Source organism: Larimichthys crocea, chromosome X (assembly GCF_000972845.2).
Source record: "Larimichthys crocea isolate SSNF chromosome X, L_crocea_2.0, whole genome shotgun sequence".
Taxonomy (NCBI): Eukaryota; Metazoa; Chordata; class Actinopteri; family Sciaenidae; genus Larimichthys; species Larimichthys crocea.
The window spans coordinates 6,490,573-6,513,470 of NC_040020.1; the positions used below are offsets into that span (position 1 = coordinate 6,490,573).

General features: G+C 40.1%; 2 protein-coding genes across 3 annotated transcripts; one reads left to right on the forward strand and one right to left on the reverse strand.

The window, feature by feature from the left end:
* The first annotated feature begins 7,941 nt into the window (after positions 1–7,941).
* apela (apelin receptor early endogenous ligand) lies at positions 7,942–10,286 on the forward strand. Its single transcript, XM_010729547.3, has 3 exons — positions 7,942–8,068; positions 9,817–9,906; positions 10,265–10,286. Exons 1-2 carry the CDS (start codon positions 7,993–7,995, stop codon positions 9,903–9,905), a joined length of 165 nt encoding a protein of 54 aa, XP_010727849.1. The 5' UTR covers positions 7,942–7,992; the 3' UTR covers position 9,906; positions 10,265–10,286.
* Positions 10,287–11,288: 1,002 nt separating this feature from the next.
* Positions 11,289–22,681, reverse strand: tmem192 (transmembrane protein 192). Of its 2 annotated transcripts, none has more exons than XM_019259196.2 (6): positions 22,508–22,681; positions 21,444–21,596; positions 20,425–20,686; positions 20,210–20,332; positions 13,127–13,232; positions 11,289–12,038 (listed from the first exon to the last, which is right to left on the reverse strand). In XM_019259196.2, exons 1-6 carry the CDS (start codon positions 22,535–22,537, stop codon positions 11,924–11,926), a joined length of 789 nt encoding a protein of 262 aa, XP_019114741.1. In that variant the 5' UTR covers positions 22,538–22,681; the 3' UTR covers positions 11,289–11,923. The 2 variants fall into 2 exon arrangements, with proteins under 2 accessions (XP_019114741.1, XP_019114740.1); XM_019259195.2 differs by having other exon boundaries at positions 21,444–21,599.
* Positions 22,682–22,898: the final 217 nt, after the last annotated feature.

The window sequence follows — 22,898 nt, forward strand, 5'->3', positions numbered from 1 at the left end:
AGTATATGTAAAAATGTTAGTGCACACACACTCACGCGTCATCTTTTAGTTGTTCCACTGTATCTCTAGTATGTCCAGTTATTTCTTCCTCATTTAAAGTTTCTGTGTTATACATTATGTTCTTAAAGGGTAACTTTAGTATTTTTCAAATTGCTTCCTATATTTTGCATTAACATGACTAATGGGGACAACAGGTTTTGAATTTAGTCCTGTATTGAGTGAGAGTGCTGCAGCCGGCAGCAGGAAAAATAGGTTGAAATGTAATCCTTTAGAGCAATTGTGCACTGTCTAAAATATGTCCATTAGAAGTGTTTGTTTTTGATGGTAATTGATTGTTCTAATAGGTGTCTTACAACAAGAACCTACAGACAAATGTATTGTTTTCTGTTCACTTGATCCCCAGTGTGTCTGACCACCTTGCTCAAAGAGGAGCCTCATTCTGAAATCCCAGGAGAGGCGACTTTTAGGAAGATAACAGTTGAAATGTGAGCCTAGTAATGCACTGGCTGGGAAGAATTTGTTGTGTGTTGGAGAACAGAAAGTGTAGCTTGGTTTCAACTTCATGGCTGAATATTTAGCTCGTTTTAACAAAGTGGATGAGGATTTTGAATGTGATGGTCGCCGGTATTTATTTGAGCTGTAGTATACGGAAAAGACTACAAATTAAAGAGCTGACAAGAAGAGAGAGGAGAGGGTCAAAAAGAGGATGAACAAGTTGCTGCAAAGCTGCAAAGCTCTGGAGACTGGTGGTGTTCCTGATGGTGCTGTGACCTTATGACCACAGATAGACCTTAAGACCACAGACCGGATCAAGCAAAAGGTACATAAAATGTTTACAATGTTGTCAGGTAAAATAACAATCTGAGCCGGTTCGTGGCAAAAACAAACACTTTTAAATAGCTGTATTTTGACAAGGGCAAGTGCCCTCAAGACTTACAGTATGTTGCAGCTGGTTTTTCGGCTTTCAGCTACAGCATTCTGACTCTGTACTTGACTAAATTCAAAATGTATTGTCCGCATTAACCACTTAGACACAAAAACATGTAAATAGGGGCTGAAAATGTACTGAAGTTACCCTTCATTGTGCAAATGACACATAATGTAATGACGTGCTATGTGTTGGGTAGTTGTGTAGATGGACCTGCCATTCACTGGCTTTGAGCTGACCTTCATCATCATCGCCTTCGTCATCTTCTCGCTCTTCAGCTTGGCTTCAGTCTATATCCAACAGAAAGAGGAGCGTCCAGGTATAGAGTCTTCCTCCACTGTCAGACACACACACACACACACACACAGATAAATGTCAGCTTCTCTAATATTGTCTGCTCTCTTTCAGAAAAAGAAACCTATGAAGCAAAGTCACAACCATTTATCAGAAAGCTCAGAAAGCAGAGAGTGATCATCAAACAAGCTGGACAGTATCCATGAAGAGAAAGTCCAGGTTTTTCAATGAACTGAGAAGATTAACTTTGTTTTGAACTGTTTTTTAGTCAAAAGAAGGTTATTATGACACATAGCATTGAGCCAGCATTCAGTGCACTTTGTCTTCCCAATGATGAGGAAACAATAAACTTGTTCCAGATGAATGATGCCGTGAGCCAACATCATATAGCATATCAACATGAATAGTAAACAGTAAATAAATAAGTCTTATGTAAGAAAACTGATACTGTTGACAATCTAACATGGCATGTGATTATTGCTGTAGTGCAGGAACACCCAAATATCATGACATTCAAATTAGTTGGGTGGGAGATGCTAGAAATCCAGTTGTTGTCCCCCTTAACTTTGTTAAATTAGGATTTGGGTGAATCTATAAAATCCTCCTGAGTAATGGACTCCTTGCACTTACTGATCAGTTGTAATTACAAGTTAAGCTTTACAATCTTGCCCTGAATTGAACTGCTCAGGTAATGCTCCCTCTGAGGATGCATACAAATCCTACCCCCTTTACTGAAACAACAGACACCCAGTATCTTAAATCTGTCCTTTGTCGTCTATAATAAAACCATTTGAATGCTGGATAATGGTATGGTCCATGCACCTGCCACAAAAAGGTCAAAAAGTGCATAATGCTTAATCCACTGTGCGTTTTTGTTAAAACTAGCATATATACATAAAATGAAACAAAAGTGAACTGTGACTATTTGTTGACCATTGGATTTGGTTTGCAGATCCCCCCTGATATCTTTGTGCCACCACACCTTTCTAAAATCAGATGCAAGTTCTTGTTCTAGGACATAAGTGAAATGCTTGCTCTTTAGCCCCATCTGCAGTTTTCATAAAGTATCACATCAACATTCGAGGGTGATTTTTTTCATCCTGAACCTTATTCTTCCATCTTTTGTGTCAAAGTGTCTCATGGAGACAGCATACAGCTACAAATTGGGCTACAATGTAATCTTTATGGACAACTGCATTCTGTCAAAGTTAGATGCAGTCTGACTTCACTGGCTAATGACAGAACAATCCTACAGAGAAATGTTTTCTGTTCCTTTCGCTTGATTCACTGTCGAACCAAGTCTCACCCAAGGAGCAGTCTTGTTCTGAAATCTGAGAGGTGAGGTGACTTGTTGCAGGAAGGCAACAGTGGAAATATGAGTATAGTAATGCAAGAATGGAGAGAGAGGAGTCCCAGGTAGAGAAGGGCGAAGCAGCTGCTGTGAGGCTGCAAAGCTTTGCAGACTGGTGGTGTTCCTGTGGGAAATCTCCTGATGCCCACAGAGGATATTTCTCAGTGTGGATCATATGAAAGATACAAAAAAAAAATTCTCTGTAGGGTCATGTAGGACATATATAATACTAGTCTGAGCCTGTTAGTAGCAAAAAAAAGCACTTTTAATGGCTGTATTTTGTTGGTGTACAACTATCTGCAAGGATTACATTTTGTGGAACACTCAAAATTTTGTGGCACACTTTTAAATTTCAAATTCAGGTGAAGCACAAATTAAATGAAAACATGATGCTTTTCTCTGTGTCCTTTGTGTGTTTGTATCTGCTGATACAAGGACCACAAAGATCCATACCTCACTTTAAAAGTCCAAACCACAGCATGGACACTGGGTTTGTGTGTCCAGAGAAGCCGCTGTGTCTGGGTTAGGATTTAACAAACCAAGTGACTTTTGGCCCCTGAAGACCTATTGGGGTGACATCCTGGGGGGTTAGAGGCTACTCCCTGTTGAGTTCGCCCCTTGACCCCTGAGCCCTCCGTCACTCCCCGACAGTCAGCCGTCTAGTTGCCGACGCGGAGGGGGCGGGGGCCTCCAGAATAAAGACAAAGTTAATCAACCATCGTGAGAGTGCAGGAGAAGAAGAAAACCAAACGCCCGACTCATTTGTGCTGTGTGATGTGTCCTGATGGTCCATACTGTTTGTGTGTATTGGGTGTTCACTGCTGTTCATGTGTATATGCATCTATTGGGGCCTGTATTGGGCAATTTGAGATAAAGGGTCTTAACAGTAATTAAGCTCGGGCTGGCTGCGGCCCTCATTAACACTGACGACCTTATGGCATGACAACAGACCCACTATCACTCCAACGATGGACAACGAACTAACCCATCAGATCACAATCAACACTTGTACACACACAAACACAGAGACATAGACTACAGGACTACACCTCAAAAAATCATATTATAGTCACATAACATCTCTGTTACTTGATCTATCACCAACACTCCTCAAAGTATACATTTAAATGAGTGTATATTAAAGTCATTAGCTTTTTTTTTGTGTATTTTTGTAGCTCTATTAATCAGCTCATTTAGGTATTATAACACTGTACTCATAAAAAGTAACTACTACAAATAAGTCTGACCAATGAGGCAAGAAACACAAGATTTCAAAAAATAATCACAAGATTTCCTTTTAAAAAGACAAATTAAAAGGAAACTTAAATCAACAAATGCAGATGCTTTCATAAATGGCACACCGGGTTAATAAAAGGTCTCATATGTGAACATGAGGTGGATGGTATAGATAAAATCATCTATTATATCACACAATCAAAAAAGGCTGCAACTAATGATTATTTGCACTCATCTATTAATCTGCAGTCTTCTTCATTAATCATTTTTTTCCAGTAAACTGTTAGAGAATAGTAAAAAATGCCAGACCATTGGTCTGAAACACAAAGATATTCGTTCATATTCATCAAAATACAATACCAAGCGAGGCAGAAAAAGCAAGTAAGAACATTTGTTTTGTAGATGAACTTATATCAATCTCTATTGTATATTGTGATAGTGTGTCTTGATAATTTCCTGTTTAAAAACAAGCAGACAAACTTCAGGGACAGGTGCCAAAGTGTCTGTATTTATATATTTGAACATGTTAAGCGTACCTGTGTACGATGCAATAATGTTCGGCTCAGTGTAAAAGAAACAGAGTCTTTTTATGATGCACTGTTCCTCTTAACAAGTTTTATCAGAGAGGAAGTTCTTTATCTGTGCGTCCTGGTCAGGAGATGATGGGAGAGGAAGAAGAAAGTGAAAATTCAGGAGGGGAGGAGAGGCTGAAGCTTCCTCTGTAGTCGTAAAGATCACAGCTAACTAGGAACACTATCACTACTATAACAGTAGCAATAACCACTCTGCGGTCTACAACTCTGTCCTGACTCACACATTAACCCAAAATGTACTTAAAATGGCCACACACAAAAAAAGAACCAGACATTAAACTTTGTGATCATCAAGGTAAATACATTCCTCACATTAATACTTTCAAGACTAAACTTCTGATTATTGACTCACCCTGAGTGTCAGCCATGCCAAGTCCAAGTAGTAAAAAGATTTTGAAGGATCTCATTGCTCATACTCATTGTAAATGGTCAGCTCATAGGGCTGGTTAGGATGTAAAAAATGATATGATTAGATTTGGTTCAGATTAGAATATTTTAGAATATACATTTTATTACCTAATTAATCTGCCGATTATTTAATTGTTTTATAAGTCAGTCTGTAATAACAAATTCACTCGTTCTGTCTGAGCAACAATTTAAAATCCAAATGTGTTCAATTTACAGTGATACAAAACACAGAAAAGCAGCGAAACCTTTTCACATTCAAGGCTGGGACCAGTGAATTTTAGGCACCTTAATTGATTATCAAAACACGTATTTCTTTCAACCAACTAATCAATTAAATGACTAATTGTTTCAGCAACACCAAGAATAGCAAGAAACTAGGGTGCACAGTCTAGCTGAACTCTGTCTAAATGAATCTAAAACTGGCACAAAAAAAATGTATCTTAATCAAGATCTAATCAAAGCATAAGCAAAGTTGAATGAAAAGTGAGCAGATATTCTATGTCAGCTTTCAGTACTTCAGTGCTACAGACACTTTCATTTGAGCATAATCAGTTCAATCAAAAGAAAATTAATCCATTCAGTCATTTTTTTCTGTTTAATATCATCCTAAACTGAACGTGTTTGAGTTATGTTATGAGGTGATGAGTTGTTATGAGTTCATGGGACATAACAAGACATTTAAAGACGTCAGCTTCTTAAATCTTTGGATTGCGATTAGCATTCGTAAATTACTGGCACGTGTTCAGTGCCAAAAAAGAATTGATGTTCCCAAGAATAACCTTTAACTGTGAGGCGAGGTTCAGCAATGCGGTGCAGCCCTACCAAGGTAGTGAAGCAGGTTGCCCTGGAGGTTGCCCTCTGTGTGTGCCTCGTAGGGGAGTGTTTGAGCAGGCTGGGTAATCCCTGTAAAAACGTATAATCCCCAGGAAGAGCAAATATTACAACATGCTCTCCTCAGTCTCACAGAAAACCTGGTGGGGAGAATTCAGTACGATTCACTTGTTTCTGTTTTGAGGGTCACACAGAAAGAAACAGAGAGAGAGAGGCTGAGAGAAACTGAGATTTGGCTGCAGTTGGATGAAGCGGATACCAGGTGGCTCTGAATGACAATTGAGAGTAAATTAGCATATTCAAATAGGGAAAATAAAAGTTTTTTAAAAGACAATGGCAGCTGATATGCAAAGTGCTGCTCGACCACAGAAACAAACTACATACCTCGGCTGAGTGTTTGCTGCAGGATGAATGTGTGTGTACGAGAGTGTATGTGCTTTTACGTTGGCCGAATCCATGAGGAATCTCTGTAATTTCGAGCAACATTTTTGCAAACACCATAAAGCAATAAAGGCAACATTTCCAAAGACATAATGACACTGACAAATACACACACACACACACACACATACACGTGCGCACACAGCACCAAAAACACAAACGGAGAAGCTTTGACATCTTTTGTCTATTTTTTAGGTCTAAAGCGAGCCGGCGGTCCAGATGCTTGTTCAAAGTCTCTGTGACTATTTGGAGCCCCCTGGTCCATTAGTGTCCTGCTGCTTCTCTAATCCTCATTCACATGTAATGGCTGACATTTCATCTTAATGTGTTAATTCATTAGCTGGGTGCTGAATGGAGAGTCTCAGTCCACAGAGACGGCCGTAAGCAGACACGCTAATGAGTCTCCACACTTTGCAAAAGCCACCGGCAACCGTAGAGCTGAGTGAGGTTACCTGCTGCAAGAAAATCCCCCTGGTGTACCATCGGCTGACAACCTGCAGGGGAAGTACGGCTTTTTTAATATTTTGAAATGAGTGCAGATACAGAAGAAGAGCTGAGAAAGCCTACTTCAAGAAGTGCAGATACAGAAGAAGAGCTGAGAAAGCCTACTTCAAGAAATATAAGCATCTTTCCTCAAATGTTGAATGTCTGAACACAAGCACCTACTTTGCCTCAACAAAAAAGTCTAAAACTGACCAAATTTGTATTTAAATGAGGAGACATGTGATCGGTAACAAGTAAACAAGGTCATAAATCTGCCGATTCCAGCTTACCTTTCAGTTTTTACATTTGGGCAACCTTTATCGTCGGACACGAACATTTATTGGTGATTAAAGAATAAATAATAAAGACGAGGAATGCGATCAAGCATTTGTTGCTCTCACACTATTTGACAGTTTTTGACAAAAAATAGTTTCGAGCTGACTTTTTTTAAGGATTGAACAAGCTTTTGGAAAGCCAGAGTTTGATTTTCACGCTGAGGATCACAAAAACACATTTGTATCTATTTAACTACACACCTACAAACACACCCTCCCCACAAAGAAAGACACCGGTGCAGACAGATAGGGACAGTAGACGGCATCCCAGACAGACAGACAGACTTCTTTCAGCATTGTTAGTCCAGTGCATCACTGGATTTCATTCAGTCGGCGCCCCAGCACCAAAATGCTCAGTGCAAACACCCCCCCCTCTCTCTTCTACAGCACCGATACAACCGCACCACCCAAAAAAAAAAAAAAAAAAGCTCCAGATGTGTGTGTGTCCTCAGTGCGGGGGTAGGGGGACAACTATAGAAGAAGGGATCTGGATTTGAAACCTGCTACTTCTTAAATCTTTGCTCTAATGTTAAAAGTGATAAATCAACACTGCCTTCTTCACTCATAGTTGCACACATACACACACACACACACACACTTATCCGTGCATGCACATAGATGCAGCAGGAGAGTGTGTGTGTGTGTGTGTGTGTGTGTTCAAGGGGCAGTTGGAGGGTAGGGAGGGGGCTTCCTGTCACTTGAATTACTACATGTGGGGTCAATATGTGCAGTGCTGAAGCGTGTGTGTGTGTGTGTGTGTGTGTGTGTGTGTCAGGGGGTTGAGGTGGGGGCTACTTTGGTAGCTACACCCCTCCCTCCACCCCCAAAAGCCTGTATAAAGGAGGTGGGGGGAAAAGGCACCTTTGTCACTTTGCTCTCAGACACAGAGACAATCACACACACTCTCACTGGACACACAAACACTTTGGACACACACATTCCTCTGGGACATACTGATTGAAGAGGTACTTCAGTGTGCTGGACTCTGCCCCCGTGGATCTTCAGGACTGAAACAGAAAGGAAGGAGAAAGAGAAACCACACTGAGCATCATCAGTCCAGACTTTTGGAAATTAATCCACTACCGCGCAGCCATGAGGATCTTCAACCTGCTCTATCTGCTCCTGCTGCTCGTAGCTCTTGTAGCATCAGTCTCCTCTGCCAGACCAGGTAAGCAACCAGCAACTTTGGCCGTACACATCTCCATCCACTGGCCGGCAGGTGTGCGTTGAAATCGGACAGTTCAAACAAATAGTCCCGGTCAACCGTTCAGAGAGCGTTCTAAATCACTGCGCGGTCAACGTACGTTAAATGAGAGGTAACCATAGCAACAGCACTGCTTCCATTTCTTGCTCGCTAGCTAACAGACATAACTTAAACGCATTATCATCTAAATTAAACGGAGTATAAACTTTAAAAAATATTAATAGAAGAATTCTGTTATCTCGCAGTAACGATATAAGCACGATAAAACACACCGAGTTTAAAAAAACAAAACATAACGCGTCATCAATCACGATGGCGGGACGTTAACTAGCTAACCAATTTCCTTGGATGTATGTTGCGTTCACGAGTTGTCGTACATTCTGTAATTGCGGAAACCTGTTACCGTCAGCCTCTTAGTAAAACAACCGGTGACAAAGAGCTGCAAAGCCAGCCCTCGCTGTCGATCGATACATCTAAATAAAATCAAATAAACTTGTTAATAAAACTTGTCGACACTAGAGCAATGTGAACTTGCTAACTAAAAAAAAAAAAATTTAAAGTTTTTTTTTTTTTTTAATCTTGCTACCCAATCCGCTACAAATCTAATCTAACAGGATTAAATTCCTAATTTAATTTGAATTTGATCTGGTATGAGAACACGACTGGAAATTGTGTTGTCTTAGAATAATACGAGGTTTTATTGCTGCTGTTGTTGTTGTTGTCATTTTCCCAACACGGCCTGAATGCAGCACTAGAATTACTTTCTAGTATGTTCGGTTATGAAATTAGACCGTTAAACTTAACCGTTAAAATATTCATCTTTTTAACTTTCTTAATGTATAAATCTGACTACAAACGATAAAACTCGGTATGTAGGTTAAAGGTTTTGCTTTTGAAGCAGGTGCTACTTTTTTTTGCGCAAATCCAAGCTCGGTTTGCGGTTTATCAGCTCCTTGGCAAACAGCGGCTGTTAAACAGAGAGGAGGCTTTTGGTGCTGGAGGTCGTGACTGGGCTCATGTGATGATGGAGAGGATGAAGATGGAGGGAGGGCAGGGGAGCGGAGCGCCGCCAGGGGTGGAGGGGGGATCGCACAGCGACCCCTGTGAGCTCCATTGTCCGGCGGCTGGAAGGGCTCCGGCGCGCTTTTGTTAATCACGGTGTTAAAAACGCCATGCAAATACCCGAGCTTTATTAACATGACATGGAGTAGCAGTGCCAAGTGTAAAGAAGCTCTACCTTCAGGCGTGGGGAGCTGTTTCTTTCAGGAGGAAAGAGAGAGGGGGGGAGGAAGAGGGCAGCCATAAAGTCATCTGGCAGTTTATCTCTTCCTGGGCTTGGCTGGCAGTCTGTGAACCGCGGGAGTCAAAGTGGATTTATTAGGGACGTTTAAAAATAATCATGTGTTAGGTCTCTGTGTCCCAGTTTATTAGAAGGGGGTCGCTCTGTTGTTGGAAAATAGGTCTAAACAATAAAACCCCATGAAAGGTAGCTTTTCTTTGGATAAACTAGGCCACAAATAGGCTTACCTGGAAAACAGTGTGTTTTATTATAACTCTCCTCCATTTGGGATTAATTAGCCCTGTCAGGTCCACCTGCAGACATAAATCTCACCTTTACACCTTCATTTGATAAGCATGCCAGCAGTCTCTTGTGTTAAATATATAGATTTGTAGGCTGCGAATCTAAACTCAAAACATCTTTTTTCCTCCAGATTTTCTCAACCTGAGGAGAAGATATCACAGACACCACTGCCCACACAGACGCTGCCTGCCTCTCCACTCCAGAGTACCCTTCCCCTAAGGTAAGGAAAGACGTGTGCACTTGTACATGTGTTTCCGCGTAAAAGAGGTTATGAGGCGAGCTGTGCCATGCATGGAACAAAACAAGGTTACAGAGCTGGCAGGTGGCACTTAAAGAAGGTGTGTGTGATTAGTGACAGGGGTGTGTATTCACGCAGAACAGGAGTGCGGCTGAAAGGGGGAAAGGTTTGGACATAAATCTCACTAACGATGAAGAGGAAGGCTTTTAGTGCCACGAGGAGTGTTTGAGGAGAAAGAGAGAGGGGGGGGTTCAGTTTAATTTTTGACTGCTGTACATGCACCACTTAAAGCCCTGAACTCCTTTTTAGCAGGACACTAAATTATGTGTTTTCATTACAGGTTGAAGCACAAGAATGAGGAGGAAAAACACGAATACGACACAGCGGATGGGTCCCAGCACCAAGACGTGGATGTGAAGTGGAAAACTATGGGACACCGTGAAAAAGACTGTTGTGTATATGTAGCTACAAAAGAGCTACAAGAAACTGTAGCTTGTGCATGATCATTCCCAACAAAATATAAAACCATGACATGTTTTGGCATCCTGGTGGACACAGATCTGGGTTTGTCCAGTTGGAAGCACCTTCCCTCTTTGTCCTGAAAAGTCAGTAAATGTGTACTGCAGAAGAAGAAGGGACGAGGAGCTACATCATCTGTCATCAAGCATGTTCGACATTCAACTTAAAAGCTACGGACCAAAGAGCTGTAAACATCTTAGTGACTGCAGCTACGATGAGCAGCATCCGCATAGTACTCCTACAAAGTGTTTATAATGCATGTATGCACTTCAAATGTTTATTGAATTACATTTAAAACTTTTTAATAAAACATGTATCAATGTAATCTTTGAGTTTGTGTGTGTGTGTAGATGCCTTAAGGATAACTGCTTGAGGACTTCATTTAAATTCAGTATATTTAGGGACAGAGTTAAATATGTGTAACCTAAGAGCCCGACATCAAACAGTGCTCCAGCTACCTGCAGCACTCTAGATAACTCTGGGCTCCCAGGAGAGGCCACATGGGAAAGGAGTCGTAAATGCAGCGCTCCCTGTGGAGTTACGGACGCCGGAGCATAAAGAAATCACAATGGGGAGCAAACACCAAGGGCTCGGATGACGACCTCCATATTTCGTTAACGTAGCTTCCCGTGACTGTTGAAATTTAACACAGAAAAGGTGAGGCGGGCAAAAGGACATTCACACCAGCCACAACGTTGACAATGAGAAGTGTTTGTATTGTTTGGGGACCTCTCACAGTACATTATACAAAATAAACAGTGGTGTCTTGCTCGGGTTTCACTGAAACTGTCACCCCACCTCCTCCTGTTAAGAGTTAAACATCGATTAAATAAATAAAAACATGAGAATATTAAAGATTTATTGAAATCAGTTCACAGGTACACAAAATTAACACCAAATACATCATTTACACATACACAATCAGACATAAAATAGCATTTTACAGCGTTACTTAATCTCTTTCTTCTGTTTGACCCTGATAGGTGATAACCTCTCCCTCCTGTATCTCCTGCTCCTTCAGCTCCTCCTTAGTGCCGACGATCTCTAAAACAATTTCGACCCTTCTGATTCTCTCACAGTAACACAAGTGGCAGCACACACGGGTCACTGGGGGTCGTAAGACAGTGATAAAAACCCCTCACCTCTGATCTGTGACCCATGACTCCTCTCCTCCTCCCACTTTGCCTCTTTAACTGTCCTCCACTTACAGCTCACCTCCTCCTGCGTTATCTGTCCATCTCAGGTGAGGATGAACCCTCCCGTCTTACCTGTGCGCGCAGGTGCTTGTGTGCAAAGGGATTTCCTTACTTTTTAAGTCTTTTTATCCAGTGTTTCTTCAAGCTCCAATCCTCTCTTTCAAACCCACAGTCCCCCCTCTCCTTTGTGTGAGGAGAGCAGATCGAACTCTGACTCCCAGGCCGAGATGAGTGTGTGGTGGCTGGTTCACATGGAGGAGGAGGAGGAGGAGGTCGGACTGTGGTCAGTGCTGAGCAGTAAGGTTGAGCAGCCTCTTGCTCAGCAAGGTGTTGTGCTGTTTCAGGTACTCTATCAGGTCGGCCTGCTTCTCCACCACCTCCTCGAGACTGGAGCCTTCTCTGTGACACAAACAATAGCACATAAACTCCTTATCTGTTTATGGATAACAATAGTTATCTACTATATTGTCTTAATGTCCACAAAACCCATAAAAGGACAAAAAAAGACCAATGAATTGATCTTAAGTATGACTCTAGGTACATTCAGACAGAATTCGGCACTGTGGCGAGTTTTCTCATTTATTTGAGTGGGGGTTGTGCATTTTGGCTGTGTGTCCGCCATAAAACGGCAGAGAAGTTAAGCCAGATCCAACTTTTGGAAAAACGGATCTCAAGATCACGCTGCTGCCGCCAATCAGACGATCAGATTGGGCAAACCTCCACAGTCAGCCTAAAATGTCTCTGAAACTGACACTATCCGGGTGGATTCGTGAACTAAACACTGATACTTTACCTGTTGCGTTCTGGCTTTTAAAAAAAATTTCATGTACCCAGCCTCTAGTTTTTAGTTTATTTTGAGAGAGCAATCATTGGTTGAGAGACATAGACAGTGAGTGAGAGTGAGGGAGCGCCAGCATCGATAAAGCCGGTAAATCAACAAAATAAAAAGTAATTTCTTGATTGTTACGTTTAACACAAATAGACACACCCCCAGCAGCCCCACCTCACCCCCTCACACCGCCGGATAACCCTGCAGCGATTGGCTGCAGCTCCTGATTCTGTCTGAATGTATCGTAAGTATGACCTGATATAGCTAATCCCTCTGCGACTATTAAAACATTGAGTTAGTGATGTTTGCTAAATGTTTTAGCTGTTTTAAGAAAATCACTAAGCCTTTCTTTAAAAGAATATACAGTACATCTTCAGTCGGAACAAATGGGCTCAGGGCTAAAGTTGAGTTGTTTTGGGTCTTTTCAAGAGATTTGTTTAACAGTACCAAAAATATACAACGTGGCTAACATTAAAAAGTAATGGATTAATAAATATTCCGTAATGGATTTGTTCAAACATGACAAGATGGTTATGAATATAACAATAGAGTTGTTCAGACTGGAGCTTCGTTGGAGAAAATATATTTCAGTTTGCAGAGCAGAGAGGCAACTCAGAGGCTTATTCAACCAGTGTGTGTTTGAGTGAAATCTGTGTACCTGAAGCCGGTCTCAGTCGACAGGTTTGTAACACTGAAGTTGTGTGAATGCTCTTCTTGGCTCACGTCTGGTGCAGCTCGCTCCCTGTTGAATTGCATCACCTTGACTATAAAAAAACAAACAAACAAAAAATCTTCAGCGACTTTTCTAATAACATCATCACACCGGTGTTGTGTTTTGTCAGGTACACATAAAGACGCAGACATTACTGGGGCAGCGAGAGCTGTCCTACAAGCAGGTGAGAAACAGCACACATTTGCTTTTTTTTTTACTGTTTTCCATCCCTCGCCCTCTCCTAAACACACACAAGCTGTTATATCCTGCACTTAGGCCTTATGGGCTGCCATATCCTGCACTCAGACCTCTAATTCTCACACCCTAAACATACACCTTTACACAAGAGGCGGGGTTATCAGGAAGGTGTGGTTGTAGAGTATACAGTAGCTAGGAGGGGAGCCAAGGCAAAATTATGGGAGATGTTGGTGCTGTTTGAATTAAGATAAGGCAGAGAGGTGTGTGTGGTTTGCAGGGCGAGTGTGTGAGGAAAGGGCAGAGGGAGGAGCTGGCCGAGTATTGATAAGACTTGAGTGTCATTAGCCAGAGGAAATTGTCAGGGAGGTTCTAAAGAGCGCTATCTTTACTTTGCTACAGTGCAGCATCTCAGCATCCACACTCACACACAATCTAAAGAAATACTACACATTCCTGCATAATGAGGACCTAAATCTGTGTGTGAGTGTAAAGTGTAAATACAGCAATAGAGAGCAGGTATGCGAGAGAGAGAGACATTCCTGAAAGACAGAGAAGATGAAGAATTGGAGGAGAACAGAAGATGGTAAAAAAGACAAAAAGTCTGCATTGGCTGAAAAGCAAACTGTTGTCACTGAATACCAGAAAATAACAATAAACCTGACAAACGTTTGTCAAGTTTACATACATTACTGAGAACAATCAGGTCAGGTCAGTACTTTAATGAAAGTGAAAGCAAAAAAAGACCCCATTTTTGTCTCTGTGGTTCTGGTTAGTATTACAGAAACAGTCATATAGGTCATATAGGTAAGTCAATAAGTTTTCATTATAAAAGGTGAGGTGAGAAATTCCTTAAAAAAGGTCCAGTGTGTAAGATTTAGGGGGTTCTGTTAACATAATATGGCAGAAATGATATATATTATAATATGAGAATCATCATGTTTTGAGACTTTTATATGTGCAGGTATCAGAGGTTCTTAACAGACAAACTAAACACCAGCTCTAAATCTGGTCCTTCACATTCTTCACCATAGTCTCTCCTTCATGCTACGAAATAGAAGGTGAGGCGACAGGGTTACAACCAACAACTGCGCTGCTAGATGCCACTAAATCCTAAACACTGGTCCTTTAAAAGTTTCTTAAACTTTATTTTACAAAGACACGATCCAATCATGATTACTGACACTGAAAGAAGGTGTGAGGTTTATTATAGATGAGTGACGTGTGAAATACATGCATTTGATAGAATGTCATGCTATAATTATCCTGAGAGGGACTTGTAACACAGTGTGGATATTCAACTGTTGTGTTGCGTCATACTGAGTAACACTTCTGTTAATCAGTTTTCATTTACCCTGATTTCAAACATATTTCCACTACGCTAAGGTTCCACCAGTTAAGATGCATGTAGGAACCAGAGTTATGGTTCTATTTGTATTATGACAAACCTGTAAATATCCTGAATCAGTGCACATACAGAATGAATGTTCAGGAAGTCTTTGGGGACGTCTGTGGAGTTCAGTGTATTACAGCAGGGGGCAAAAAACACATAGACACACCAAGATAGATGGATGGGTGGATGGATGGAGAGAGGGAGCAGTGTAAAGAAAGTGACACATTTCACACGTCCTTGTTAGAGACTGTCACACACTGACAATCACTGGACAGACAATGCTCAGACCTGGTCTGCTCAGATCACACATTAAGAAGTGCACATTTCCAGGTGATAAGAGTGAAGCTGCAGAGGTGCTAACAGCTAATGGTACCACATATAGTGTTCGCGACTTTGTACTTCCCCGGATCAAAATCAAACAAATGGGAGGGAAATGGATCCCCCGGGCCACCGTGGAGATGAAGAGAGGAACATAGTAGTCCAAATAGTTCAAAGGACGCAAGTCTACAGTCTGCTGAACAAAGAGCAGTATCTGTGGTCTATAGACCAAATTATTATGTATGTAATAAAGAAATATACTAGTTTACACTTGAAAATGATGAATGTGGATGTTAAACTGCTAGTTTACACTTGAAAATGATGAATGTGGATGTTAAACTGAGAAAAAACACATCATATTTACAGTTTTGGTACTTTTAAAAAGGATGAATACAACTTGTAAATCTTGGACTGGCATCAGTTTGGGCACTTTGGGTAATTTAGCTCTGATCCTACCACTGTTTTTTTGCAGGTTTGATCCTGCTCAATCTGCAGTGTGTATTATGCAACTATAACAGGATTACCGTGGAGTTGCTAAAGGGTTACTTCAGCACACTTAAAGAAGTTATCTTTTCATTCACAGAGACTCTGACACTGACTCTCACCCTCCATCCACCCAGACCCCATACATTACATTCACGCACACCATTTATTTAACATTTTCTGGACTATGACGCTGTTAAATATCTTGCACATTTAAAATATTTTGCATATTGTGTGTGTGTGTGTGTGTGTGTGTGTGTGTGTTAACCCAGTGCCCTGCAGTGCTTACACTAAGTTCTGACCAGGCAGAGGAGAAAGATGTATTCTAAGTTAAGCCTTTGAAGGCCAAGACATGGCTTTGATGTGTATGTAGCTCTATAGAAGAGAGTGTATTCATGTTAAAATGAGAGCGGTCGAAACATACAGCAATCCTCAAAGACACACACACACGGGCACACACACACACTTACAATGAGCATACACTTCAAAGAGAAGTTGAACGAGGCCTTCCTGTATGGACTTCATAGCTGCAGGCATTATATCTCTGCTCCTCTGTCTCCTCTAAAAAAAGAGAGTTTTTCTTTTCTCCTTGTGAACTCGGCGATGTCACCTTGACTCTGCATCAGTCGGAGAAAATGTGTGCGCGCGCGCTTGTGTTTGTGCTTTAAAAGGTTTGACCTGCGAGGCGTCGCTCGGTTTGGGTCGTGCCTGACTGCACTGATCTGAGCAGGAATGCGGCGGGCGAACAGAGATACCCCCGTCACACACAGGATCACCCTTACTGTAAACAACGGGACAATGTGTGTGAGTGTGTGTGAGTGCATAGGAGTGTTTGGGTGGAGTGGGCCGAGGGTTACCCTTTGGCTAGGCTAAATCCTAATGCCTCTTATCTTCTCTCCTTGGCTCTCTGGTATCTCGAGTCCCAATCTGTGCCCCTCAGCTGCCAAACACAGCTTTAATATGGATTTCCTTTCATTACAGATTCTTCAATATCAATATCCTCTGATACAGCAGCTTTAATAGCAGTTTTCCTTTAGATACTGAGATGAAGGCCGGCGCGTTGAACCTCACCTAACATTCTGGGGAATATCTAAATATTTGTTGTTATTGTAAAATCACTGTTGACGTGTCATGGCTTTTCAAAGAATATCACAGATTGCAATTAAGAGATTTGTCTCAATTTAAAATACACACTGACGCAGATTAACCACAGACAAATTTCTTTCTTTAAAATACTATTTAGAGTATTTTTGAGTGCCAATTTAGGTTTTCTAAAAAAGAAACATTTCTTTTCCTATTTTACAAACAAATATACACCACATAAAACCAGAACTACACCAGGGTTTAAAAAGTGTTTTGTCAGAATGATCTGCCTCAATAAAATACAGTCTAAAACAAGCAAAAACATGACTTACTTTTGGTACTTGATAGTTTACTGAGGTCTGATACACAGCACCATGTGACAGTTTAGTCCCAAGATTGAACTACCATTACATGTAACCCAATGTGACGATTGAATTTCACATGGAATTATTCCTTGAACCTATAAATCGTGTAAAAGTCATGATTTTTATACATTTTTATACCTTATTGCAGAATTACATAAGTGCCAATAGAGCTGCTGTAGGATGTGTCCTTCCTGTCTTTTAAGATTGTGATGTTGACGTGAGGCAATTGCACTCGCTAAATTTGGAAGAAGTGTTTCCTGAGAAAGATGACAACATATTTCAATAGCGAGCAGGATGAGAACATGATGTATGCCATGCTAAAGGCACTGAGGCTACTGTGATGTCAGCATGCTCACATGCTGATATATAATGTTATAGTAAGTGTTTATATAATGTTTATCATCTTAGTTTAGGGTTTTATCACACTAACATTTGTGAATTAACATTAAACACAAAGTACAGCTGAGGATGACTGACATGTCCAAGGTTCCTGCACCTTCTTAATCCTGACATTCAAGGACTTTTCAAGAGTTTTCAAGGGCTACTTCCCTCAAATTTAAGCACCTAACACAGCATAGTTTGAGACATGGATTCAATTTATAATAACAGGCTTTACAGAAGCTCATAGACAACAATTAAAAAGACCATGTGGTCTCTAGCCTTCTCTAACACAGCACACCAAAACAACATATTGTGTAAATTGAGCTACAGAGACTTGTTTTCAAGTTGATAAAAATTTAAGCACTTTCACACGTGTCTATTTATGTTTATTTTTCCATATTTTCAGGCCTTGATTTTCTTGGAGGAACCATGAATGTCATTAATTTGGCAGGTAACATAAACTAAAGTATTCAGCTAATTAGAATTTATACCAGATGGTTGGGATTCACGCTTTGGGAAACATGCATGTCTGTCACATATAATCATAAAAGAACAATTCAAATGAGCTCCAACTTTACATTCTTACTGAAACTGAATCAGTAATAAGAAGAATAGTTAATAAGTCATAATAATAGTATAATAACAAGAACAATAGTGGTAACAAATAGTCTAGGCAGTGTCCTCATTCAGGATCTTAGTGGCCCGAGGCTAGAAGATCCTCCTGAGCCTCTTGGTGCTGCCAGCAACCAAACAAAATGTTCTAGTGGTGACATTTAATCATAATTAAGTTATTAGAGGTCTAATTCAGAATTCAAACCTTCACAGAGAAAAATAATAGTACAAAAAAAGACATCAAGCTGAGTGAAATCAGCGAATGAACTCTCCTGACACAGCAGTAACTTCTAATTCGGCTGATCCTAATGAGTGAAACCGCTGACAACCACGACCTGCACATGAGACGTCACCTGTTTTATTCGAAGCATGCGCAAAGAGCATGTTGGGTCTAATTATAAATGTCTCCACCTGTCAGTATTTCATTATTTTCTCTGGCATTGCTGTGTTTTTTTAAATTTGGGGGCAGCCTAAGCTCAGGATTCAGATATACAGAGCCAGCTGCTGCAAAATACTATTTTAATACATTAAATCGACATCTGGCAACCCTCTTATGTTTAATGTAAACTTAGACTAAATATGATTTATCACTGGCTTTGTTGGCAGGCCATCCAAATAAAATATGCAAATGCATTTCATTGCTTTCCCACATGCTCTTTGCTTCTTTATTCTCACAAATGCTGTGACTTCTTCACAGCAAATTAAGTGAAGGGTTACAGTACGGGCAGTATGTTCTATTGTGTTGCAAAGTGACTGAATTCCCCTGGTAAATTTTTGCAGCTTAAGGCCATTTTCAACAAAGCCACCAACGCAGAGGGCCACAACGGGTTAATAATAAATGTAACCAATTAGCTCCTGACCTCAAATGTGGAGGACAAAAAGACAATAGATAGATATAAAGTTTGGGTTTCGTCCAATAAATGTCGCATGATGTTTGTATCAGGAGCTAAAAATCAGCAGATCGGCAGAGACAGAGACAGAGAGAGAGAGAGAGAGAGAGAGGACGGAGAGTTGAATGGTTGATTGTCATGCTGTCGAGTCTGAAAAGGGCAGGGCAGGTATTGTGATGCGAATGTTCTCAGATAGAGAGTGGGGGAAGTGTGTGTGTGTGTGTGTGTGTGTGTGTGTGTGTAATGTAATCTACAGGGTGTGTCTCTCCATATTCTATTACTGATATCACAACCCCTGCTGTAGCATAAATGATGCTGCGTTGGTCAGACATAGAAACACACTCATAATATCACAATTCAGCGACATGCCCTGAAGTCAGAGACGTCTGGGAATGTGATAGGTAGGAAGAAAAACAGCTTTTACCATAACTCCTCCATCTGTGATATTCAGGACGAATATCGCTCCTTTTAAATGTGGCTACAGGAAGCAATGTCTTTATTATTAATTGAAAGCGTCAGTTAAGTAGTAAACAGTTTGAAGGAGAAACTATGGCGGCTGGGAAACACACACTAAACAAGAAAGTCCCCAAATAGAGCTAGTGAGTGACCTTTCTGGGCTACTGTAGAAACATAGCAGATCACTCAAGGCAACAAAAAAACAACAATTGTTATTTTCAGGTGATTATACACTAATGTAAACAAAGTTATGAATATTAAATTGCATTTCTGCCATATTCTGTAAATAGAGTCCCCTAATTTCTAAATTTTTTCGGATAATTTATTTAGTATCTATAGTATTTATTTTTTAGACTGATATCATGCACTGTATCGTTGTCATCACTCACAGTATGACGACTAAAACGAATGAACTGAAAGTGACACTGTTATACAGATTGTAACTACAATTGTTCCTGAATAAGAATAAGTCTTAAGTTAATCTTTGCAGCTATATATTTGTTCTATTTCTGTATTTTATCTCTGAAGTTAGATTATTTATTCATATTTCAGTTTAGTTTTCATTTAGTGGGGCTTAGTGCAAGAAAATGGGTGGAACTGTGGAAAGTGATAGTGTGATAACGTATTGTCTTCATGGTCAGGTGAGTGTGGGTTTTTGAGTTGAAAGCAAGCGGTCATGGTTAGCTGTACAGATACATATGTGTCTGTGCATTAAAAATCTGATATATGTTATTCAATCAAACCTCAGTCAACTACATAAGAAGATCTGTTGTTTTACAAAATAGCCAATCTGCAATCCCAGAGTGAAATGATATTACTCAATATGAGAATGTTATAACTGAGATCGGCTTACCTGTGTAATAGAGCAGACATGGCAATGCCACCAAGAGCTCCAACCCAAGGATGCTGAGCAGCATGTAGGTGTGCCATTTCAGTGGTAACTGTGCAGCCAGAAGGACCAGCAGCAGAACGTTTCCTGAACACAAACATGCATGCTTTAGCATTACTGCCATCTTGTGGTGAAAACTGACCTCTACATATAAACGGCTCATTGACAACATGTTATACCTGCAGAGTATACGGTGAGCGGCAGGTGCTTTAGTCCCTGCGTCTGTCTGTAGAACCGCAGGTATCCTCTGCTCCTGGCCCGGTTGTGGTGGTGCTGCACACACCCACTGAACAACAGCACCAGCACCCATAAGCACACCTTCCCAAACAAAATGACGCTGTCGCCAGGCACATTGTGTAAAATACTCGTACACACCTCCTCTTGGCCAAATTTCAACACACACATCACTCCCACACACATTGACAACACCACGAACACAACCTGAAACACAAAATGAAAGCACAGAGAGTAAGACAGGGGTGTGAGCAGCAAATACAACAACTATTATTACACATAGAAGATAAAAAGCTGTAATAAAAAGGTTAAGAGGACTTCCTTTAAATTACTGAAAATTGCTGTGATGACATTTAAGTTTTTATTAATTTTTGTTCATTATAAGTATATCAGGGCTGCAACCAACAATTATTGACCATCGCAGCTTACATGACAATGATTCAAATGTCTTGTTTTACCCAAACAAACTTAATTTATAATGATAGAAGAAAGAGAAAAGCAGCAAATATCTGCATTTCTGCTTGTAATTACTCAAAAGAATAACTGATTATTAAAACAGTTGCCAATACATCAAAAAATAATGAATTTGTTAGACTTGTTACAGCTCTAAATGATTGTGGCAAAAATCATACTAAGAATAGTCACATGATAAAAATCAAAATAAGAATAATTATCATTAGATTAGAGATACTTTATTAATCCCTGAAGGGAAATTGTGTTAAGGATACCAGCTATCTTGCTTAATTGTAAACATTAAAATATGATGTGGCTTTCACCAGTTTTAAGGAAAAAAACACACAAAAAAATGTGGCTTTCACCAGTTTTAAGGAAAAAAACACACAAAAAAAATGCTTCATCTGTGTTAGCTGTGTGAGAAACAAGATTTCAAGTTTACAAAGTCAGTTACTGCTGCTACAGTATATTATAAACACCATGCATGTGTGGAAGTGTGTGCGTATCATACATGCAGCAGAGAGAGCAGGCCTGCATGGCAGGGCGTTGGTACAGTCTGAAACTCTCTCCTGATGGCAGAGTGGAGCACGTCGGGTGAGATCAGAGGTCCGTCCACCATAGAGTCTTCATCTAGGCTTCGTGACATATCAACTGAGGTGCCCGCCTGCTGAAATAAACACCATGTTATTAAGTTATTTTTCAACTGCAAAATACTTGTATATAAATCTCTTGAATATTAATTATATACACTGTATATCTGAAATACATGTGATGTTTCAGAAGATGTTGAATTTTATCAATTTTATCTTATCATAATAGTGTTTATCAAAGACCAAAACACATTGGTGAATAGCACTGTCAGACATGTAACTCATAATCTTCTAGTAATAACTTACAGCCTATTCCCATAAAAGAGCTAAGTAATTGACACAAATCTTCCCGGGACCACTATTACTCAGTTATATATGTATTGTTTATTTATTTATAGATATGTATACATGGCTATGTGTTAGTGACTGAGAGAGAAAGAGAAAATGAACGCGTCTCTATGGTTATTTTACAGCCGGTGTTTTGGTTTAACGAGCGACCCTGTTGATTGGTGACTGTCTGTGGTTGTCGTAGTTACGGCAGTTGTTTAAACTTAAAGATACGCCCTCGTGAATGCCTACTTGTTTATTTATTTATTTTAATAACGTTGCGACATATGTATATAAATATCTAAATACAATAGATGACAGCTGATTCGTCTTTGATATCTTGTCTGTATTCCCTTACTTTTCTCAACGGCTGAAGGTCGCAAGTTAACACGGTCGCTCATTAAACCGAAACACCTGCGCAACAACAGTCTAAAAAAAAAAAACAGGAAACAGCTGAGAAATCACGAGATGACTGATCATAAATGTAACAATTGTTCGTAGATAATGTTTTTAAAAATATATATATAATATATAATAAACTGTTGCCTGGCGACAGAAACACAGTCGTATATGTTGCTGCTTCTTTAGCTAAATGCTAAACTAGAGCAGTCTCCAGGCTAACCGTTGACATGACAACCTGTTAACGACATGTACGTACTGCATACAGCGAAGGTCCCTTTGACTCCATGCTGTGTTGATGTTCGCCGTGTTTAAAGAAGAAATGACAAAACAACAACAACCATCAAACATTTAGTCTACATGCTACAGAAAGGGGCGGCCAGGCAAACACTTGTACACTTCCGGTTCCTCTTTTTTTTACGGCACCGGTCTCGGTTTAAATTTTGGTTCCTCGCACCAAAAAAAATCTGGAAATTTTGATTGTAAATATTATAATATGTAACATAATATACAATATAAAAGTATAGAAAAGATTATAAAGAATTTTCTAAAAACATTTGCAACAAATATAGAATAAATATGATCTTTGTAAATATGACTCCCCTCTGTGCAGAGAGAGGAGACTCATTCATTCATTCATTTATTTATTT